Consider the following 7500-nt stretch of genomic DNA (forward strand, 5'->3'; position numbering starts at 1 on the left):
GTGCGTGTGTTTCTAAACTCCCGTTATCCCGTTAGCAGAGTCACGACTGATGGAGAGTGTGTGTGTGTGTGTGTATGTGTATGTGTGTGTGCAAGCGTGCGAGTGTGTGTGTGTGTGTGTGTGTGTGTGTGTGTGTGTGTGTATGTGTATGTGTGTGTGCAAGCGTGCGAGTGTGTGTGTGTGTGTGTGTGTGTGTGTGTGTGTGTGTGTGTGTGTGTGTGTGTGTGTTCTCCCAGTTCCTCTTTCTGCTCCACACACACCTGTTCTCTTTTTCTGGCTATTTCTGTTTCAGTGATTTTCTTAACTCCTGTTATTATACGGCTCTTCACAATGCTAGTAGAACGCTCCATTGACTTGAATGGGATTTCCCAACGTTCTACGGTAAAATAAATTCATGTAATTACCGCTGCAAACTTATAATTACCGCTGTCAATGGCAACGGGTTTTGTGCTGCTGATCATATCACTCCGCAAGTATTCCGGTCACTTCTTGCATTGGAACTTCATTCACAAGTGAAAGCAGACGGTTGATCAGCTGTGTTCTAAAGAATGTTTGATTCAAGTTCAGCGTGTGTTGCGAACTATTTGTTTCTCAGCAAAAGCCACGACGAAACGGTAACAAATAAGTGTAAAGAGACATATCGTGGAGTTTATTTTTTCGTTTTGGCAAGTAGCCGTATAATAAGCGGGATAATGTATAGAACGCCGGTCATTATTGGGAAAATAAGTCCCTCCGCTGGCGCGTCGGGGTCCAGTTCGCCCTGTCAGGACTTATTTTCCCCATAATGACCGGCGTTCTATACATTATCCCTTACTTATCCTCAAGCAGAGTCACGACTGATGGAGAGTGTGTGTGTGTGTGTTTCTAAACTCCCGTTATCCCGTTAGCAGAGTCACGACTGATAGAGAGTGTGTGTGTGTGTGTTTCTAAACTCCCGTTATCCCGTTAGCAGAGTCACGACTGATGGAGAGTGTGTGTGTGTGTGTTTCTAAACTCCCGTTATCCCGTTAGCAGAGTCACGACTGATGGAGAGTGTGTGTGTGTGTGTTTCTAAACTCCCGTTATCCCGTTAGCAGAGTCACGACTGATGGAGAGTGTGTGTGTGTGTGTTTCTAAACTCCCGTTATCCCGTTAGCAGAGTCACGACTGATGGAGAGTGTGTGTGTGTGTGTTTCTAAACTCCCGTTATCCCGTTAGCAGAGTCACGACTGATGGAGAGTGTGTGTGTGTGTGTTTCTAAACTCCCGTTATCCCGTTAGCAGAGTCACGACTGATGGAGAGAGCTCAAGAGTGAAGAGTGCTGTGCACCGATGCACATGCAGCTGCGTCTGTAGTGTGTGTGTGTGTGTGTGTGTGTGTGTGTGTGTGTATCTGTGTTTGTGTGTATGTGTGTTTCTGTAACCTATTTACTTCACATGAAGCGAACACGGTAAACTCAAAGAGAGCGGCCTTTCAGGAAAGAAATGTAGCTGTGATCTATTAGCATTTCTCACACCTCCATTCAGTCCAGTCCAAACAGGGTTTTAAAAATGGCCACATAGGAAATGAGCGTGTGAATAGTACATTTACTTTGTTTCAGGTCAGAAACTGACAACTGTATGTGACATCAGTAATGTATTGTGTATCATTTGTGTGTGTGTGTGTGTGTGTGTGTGTGTGTGAGTGTGTGTGTGTGTGAGTGTGTGTGTGTGTGTGTGTGTGGGTGTGTGTGAGTGTGTGTGTGTGTGTGTGTGTGTGTGTGTGTGTGTGTGTGTGAGTGTGTGTGAGTGTGTGTGTGTGTGAGTGTGTGTGTGAGTGTGTGTGTGTGTGTGTGTGTTGTGTTGTGTTGTTTACCTATGACGGACATCCTCTTGCGGATGTTGTTGAAGTCGAGGATGGCGAGGAGTGTGTATGTGACGGGTCGGCCCATCTCGTGCACGGTGATGGTGCCTGGCGTGCGAGAGCGGAATACGAAACCAAAGTTCCGAGCAGCGGTCACCAGAGCGCCCTCGTCCGGAGATTGAGCCTTATAAACCAACGCCCCTACAGACACAGAGAGAGAGAGAGAACACACACACACACACGCACGCACACACACACACACACACACACATTGAGCCGTATAAACCAACGCCTCTACAGACAGAGAGAGAGAGAGACAAAGAGAGAGAGGGGAGGGCAGAGAGAAGGACAGAGGAAGGCAGATAGTGTAGAAAACAGATAGGGAGGGAGAGAACGAGGGAGAGAGCGAGGGAGAGAGCGAGGGAGCGAGGGAGGGAGGGAGGGAGAGAGGGCTGGAGAGACAGAAGGAAGGACAAATGGACAAAGGCACAAACAGATTTGAATGAATTAATGCAGTGGAGATGATTTCTCTTTTCTCCCTCTCTCTTTTGCCCTCTCCTCTCTCTTTTGCCCTCTCCTCTCTCTTTTGCCCTCTCCTCCCTCTCTCTTTTGCCCTCTCCTCCCTCTCTCTTTTGCCCTCTCCTTTTGCCCTCTCCTCCCTCTCTCTTTTGCCCTCTCCTTTTGCCCTCTCCTCCCTCTCTCTCTGTCTGAATATGTGTATAACAAGCTGGTCAATTAACCACCAAGCTGGTCAATTAACCAACCCCCAGTACTCACCCTCTCTCTCCAACCCCCCCCGCCCCCAGTACTCACCCTCTCTCTCCACCCCCCCCCCCCCCCCCAGTACTCACCCTCTCTCTCCACCCCCCCCCCCCCCCCCCCCCCAGTACTCACCCTCTCTCTTCTCCTCACTCATGACGGTGTGGCACAGGGAGAGCAGCCTGTAGAACTCGTGAGCGGCCGGCTCGCCCGTCTTCACAGCCTCCAGCAGAGAGGCGTCATAGAAACACAGACCCCCGTCAGCCAGCGGGTTCCACACGGAGAAGTCCAGGGGCTGCGGCCTCTGTTGGGGGGGGGGGGGGGGGGGGGGGGTGTAGAGAGAGAGAGAGAGAGTATGGAGTCAGGAGGGAAGGGTTGACAGAGAGAGAGAGAGAGAGAGAGAAGGAAAAGAATAAGTAAGAGAGTGATGAGTTTCTCTTAGTGGTTTACACAACAGCAAGTGCCTTTCTCAAAATAATTTGTGCAAACTGCACCACACAGGAGTTTATGTCTCTAAAGAAAATATGTATTATACCAATCAACATGTTAGTGGTATCAGAATGAAAATATGTATTATACCAATCAACATGTCAGTGGTATCAGCATGAAAAGCTCCTGTGTCACTGTTATGAACAAGGAAGTCAAAATACTCAGCCATGATGTCAGTAAACAGTTTACTCTTATGAAAATGCACAAGGCTGTATTTTGTCCTGTCTAGCATATATCAATTCCAACAGTAAACAGTTACACATTACTGCATGTGTAGATTGCATGAGATCAGACAGGATTCTTGTGTACAGTATTGTATACTTTTACAGTACTGCATGAGATCCGACAGGATTCTTGTGTACAGTATTGTGTACTTTTACAGTACTGCATGAGATCAGACGGGATTCATATGTATTGTGTACTTTTACAGTACTGCATGAGATCAGACAGGAGTCATATGTATTGTGTACTTTTACAGTACTGCATGAGATCAGACAGGAGTCATATGTATTGTATACTTTTACAGTACTGCATGTACCACAGTTTATTGCCTGACCATGTCATACAGGAAAGAAAGACCAGACAGTTTTACAGTACAGCAACTCTTTCCAAAAGTATTGTAATCGAAATGTCAAACTTATACTTGACAGATTACATATGACAACTGATTCAACACTTGCATTGAAGGTCATGATGCAAGCATTGAACTAATGCCTACATGTTTTGGGGGGGAGGACATTAAAGAACTGTATAACGTGACTAACAATTGATACTGTAAAAACAGCAGACATTTGTACACAAGCAATTGCATGGATGTGTGAAAGCATTTCCTGTTTGTTCGAAGTAATGAGAAATTACTTGTATTATGTGCACATCTGACTAGAATCTCAAATAAATTTTCAAAACTACATGTACTGTACTAGTTCAACTTCCACATCATCTAGTCACTAGAACTAGTAGTTTTGAGTTGATTTCAATTTCAATTTGAGAAATGCACCAAGGAAACACTGTAAGAACTCTGCATGTGTTAAATGTCTGCGGGCCATCACAAAAAAGCAGGTATGAAAAGAGCACCTCTCACCTTGCCCTGGGCGCCAACAGGATCAACATCACCTGAGGAAATAGTACACACACACACACACACACACACACACACACACACACACAGTCAAGAAGGGGGACTATTAGTTGTATGGGATTATGTGTGACTCATGATATTGGCAGACTCTTCTGGAGCACTGTAGACTGGACTCCAAGGAAAAGTGGCCAAACTGCCCTGTGTAAACCACTATATCACACAAGGAAAAGTGGCCAAACTGCCCTGTGTAAACCACTATATCACACAAGGAAAAGTGTCAAAACTGCCCTGTGTAAACCACTATATCACACAAGGAAAAGTGTCAAAACTGCCCTGTGTAAACCACTATATCACACAAGGAAAAGTGTCAAAACTGCCCTGTGTAAACCACTATATCACACAAGGAAAAGTGTCAAAACTGCCCTGTGTAAACCACTATATCACACAAGGAAAAGTGGCCAAACTGCCCTGTGTAAACCACTATATCACACATCTATAGCAATGCCACCATTAGTGAGGAGATCATTACCTTCTGAGTAAAACCTCGCCTGCAGGTTCTTCCAATTACAGTTTTTCTCAGTCGCTTTGGTGCTTTTCTCAGATAACTCATAACTTATAGTTCAACCTCCACAGCATTTAGTCATTTGTGCACATCATAGTAGCAATTTCTCTTTCCTCTGAACAAATTGCAAATGCTTTTGGACATGTTTTAGTTGCTTTCGTACAATTCTCTGCTGTTTTATAACACGAAACGTACATATTCAGTGTCTTGTACTCACTCCCCTAACTACAGCAATTTTTTGCATTGGAAAACACTGAGAGAATAAACTGTCATAATGAAAACATGACAAAGCCATTTGACTATCTTGTTCATAAACGATGGTGTCAAGACTTCTCATTTTGATGACACTGGCAGTTTCATTGACATGAAGACTTGCTTTTGAGGAATGGACTATCCATTTTGAGCAAGTGACATGCTTTTGCAGGTTATCCACTAGGTTTTGCAGTTTGCACTAATTGTTACTAATGCACTAACTGCTGTGCAAATGTTAATAGTGATGTGAGAAAAGCACCAAAGCGACTGAGAAAAACTGTAAGCACAAAAGTGTGTGTGAGTATGTGTGAGTATGTGTGTGTGTGAGAGACTGTGTGTGTGTATGTGTGTATGTGTGTGTGTGTGTGTGTGTGTGTGTGTGTGTGTGTGTGTGTGTGTGTGTACCATAAGCACGGCCGTTGATGGAGCACTTGTTGAAGGTCATGATGTTCTGCGTGAGCGTGCCGGTCTTGTCGCTGAAGATGTACTCCACCTGGCCCAACTCCTCGTTGAGCGTGGTGGTACGTGCCTCTGCTGGCGTGTTGCTACGGCTACAGAACATCCGCCGGTCCCAGTTGATGAAGTAACTGTGGCCCAGCCGGATCACCTCCACACTGTGACACACACACACACATACACACACACACACACACACACACATACACACACACACACACACACAAGGAGAGAGAGGGAATAGGAGAAGGACAGAGAGATGCTTTACAAATCCATTTTATTTGCAAATCAATAAACATATAGATGAGAGATAGAAAGCCAGATGGGTAGACACAGAGGGGATGAAAGATAGATAGATAGATAGATAGATAAATAGATAGATAGATAGATAGATAGATAGATAAGGTAGATCTGCCACCACAAACAGTTCACCCATGCAATCCCCAAAAAGCTTCCTCACATTCACATAACACGCGCCACCACCAACACCTCACACACAAACCCCAACACACACAAACCTTTGGACCCCAACACACACACAGAGTCACGCAAGGTGAGCGAAGTCAGTCTGGCTGCAGAGTTAATGTGTCACACTGGGGTCTGGTTTAGGGGCGGCTTAGTCGGGAGTTAAGTGGGTTATTCTCTGGGTCGGGAGTAAAGGGGGTTATTCTCTGGGTAAGTGACAGGGACAGAGAGAGCGAGGGGAGGAGTGGGGGGGGCAGGGGGGGCCACTTCTTACCTGCAAAGGGAGCTCTGAAAACATGGACAAACAAAACAAAAATGAGTAAATAAACAAACAAACAAGCAAAACAAACAGGGCAACACAACGAGCCAAAGAACAGCAGGTCAAAAATGGACATAAATAACTATGAATTCTACTCGCACAGACTGATAAGCCAAGTACACACACACACACACACACACACACGCACACAAACAAACAAACAAACACACATACACACACACACACACACACACACATACATTCTTTCTCTCTCTCTCTCTCTCTCACACACACACACACACACACACACACTGCTGAATCCATCCCACACAGAGTAGGGGGAAGCTGCTCATTGATGCTGCATCATAGCAGATCACAGCCAGTCAGAAGTAAGGAGGGAGAACAGAGGTGACTGGGGGCCTTCATGAGAATGAAGCATTATGACCTCTTGTGTTCATTAATGCACACACACACACACACACACACACACACACGCACACACACACATACACACACGCACGCACGCACGCACACACACACACGCACACACACTGCTGATTAATTCTGAGATTCCTAATTAACGAGTGTCAGGGACAAATGAGTGCTAATTTCTGCAGGTGGCCAGACAGGTGGGTTATGAACTCTCTCTAGGGCTCCTGGACTCAGAGGAGTTCACACTCGAGTTCTCCACTTGTATGGTGGAGCACCAAGACTGAATGGGAACGTATTGAATGAAGCGTGACCAGACAAGTCTCTTCTCCTCTTTTTCTCTCCTTACTTAGTACTCAATTACACTATAACAAATTAACAACCACGCTCCCAGCTCCGGGGACAATGTGATCCCTTGTAATATAGCTGACATAATATGTAAGTCACTTTGGTCAAGAAGTGTCTGCTAAATGTAATGTAATGTAATGTAATCCATCTGAATATCTTACATATATCTGTACAGATTGTCTCTCTCTCTCTCTCCCTCTCTCTCCTCTCTCTGTAAATCAAATTAGACCCAGGATTGTTTTCATTGATAAGATCGAGTGCAATGTAGGGATATCCGTGTGTCCGGAGTTGTGTGTGCTACGTCAGCTGCGTGTGTGTGTGTGTGTACCTGACGTAGAGGGAGATGGGCACCACGGTGTTGAGGATGATGACGTAGGACCAGAAGGACAGGAAGGCCGAGAGCAGGAAGCCATTGACCGGCGGGTCCCAGGGCAGGAAGCTCTGGAACAAGGTGCCCACCTCCCGCTCCCACACAGCGTTGCCCACGGCCAGAATCACCCCCATACACACCAGGAAGCCAAAGATCTGACCGGGACAGAGAGAGGGGTGTGTTAGTGAATGATGGTGTGTGTGTGTGTGTGT

At 45.9% G+C, this 7500-nt stretch overlaps 1 protein-coding gene across 2 annotated transcripts in view; it reads right to left on the bottom strand.

Moving 5' to 3' along the window:
• atp8b2 (ATPase phospholipid transporting 8B2) overlaps nt 1–7500 on the bottom strand; it is a 66239-nt gene that overhangs the window by 26151 nt on the left and 32588 nt on the right. For both annotated transcript variants that reach the window (XM_042105659.1, XM_042105658.1), the window contains 5 exons: nt 7247–7443; nt 5367–5575; nt 4151–4182; nt 2716–2884; nt 1834–2022 (listed from right to left, as the gene is read on the bottom strand). In XM_042105659.1, coding sequence (XP_041961593.1) covers nt 1834–2022; nt 2716–2884; nt 4151–4182; nt 5367–5575; nt 7247–7443 — 796 coding nt within the window. The remainder of the gene's footprint in view (nt 1–1833; nt 2023–2715; nt 2885–4150; nt 4183–5366; nt 5576–7246; nt 7444–7500) is intronic.

Source organism: Alosa sapidissima, chromosome 10 (genome assembly GCF_018492685.1).
Source record: "Alosa sapidissima isolate fAloSap1 chromosome 10, fAloSap1.pri, whole genome shotgun sequence".
Classification (NCBI taxonomy): domain Eukaryota; kingdom Metazoa; phylum Chordata; class Actinopteri; order Clupeiformes; family Clupeidae; genus Alosa; species Alosa sapidissima.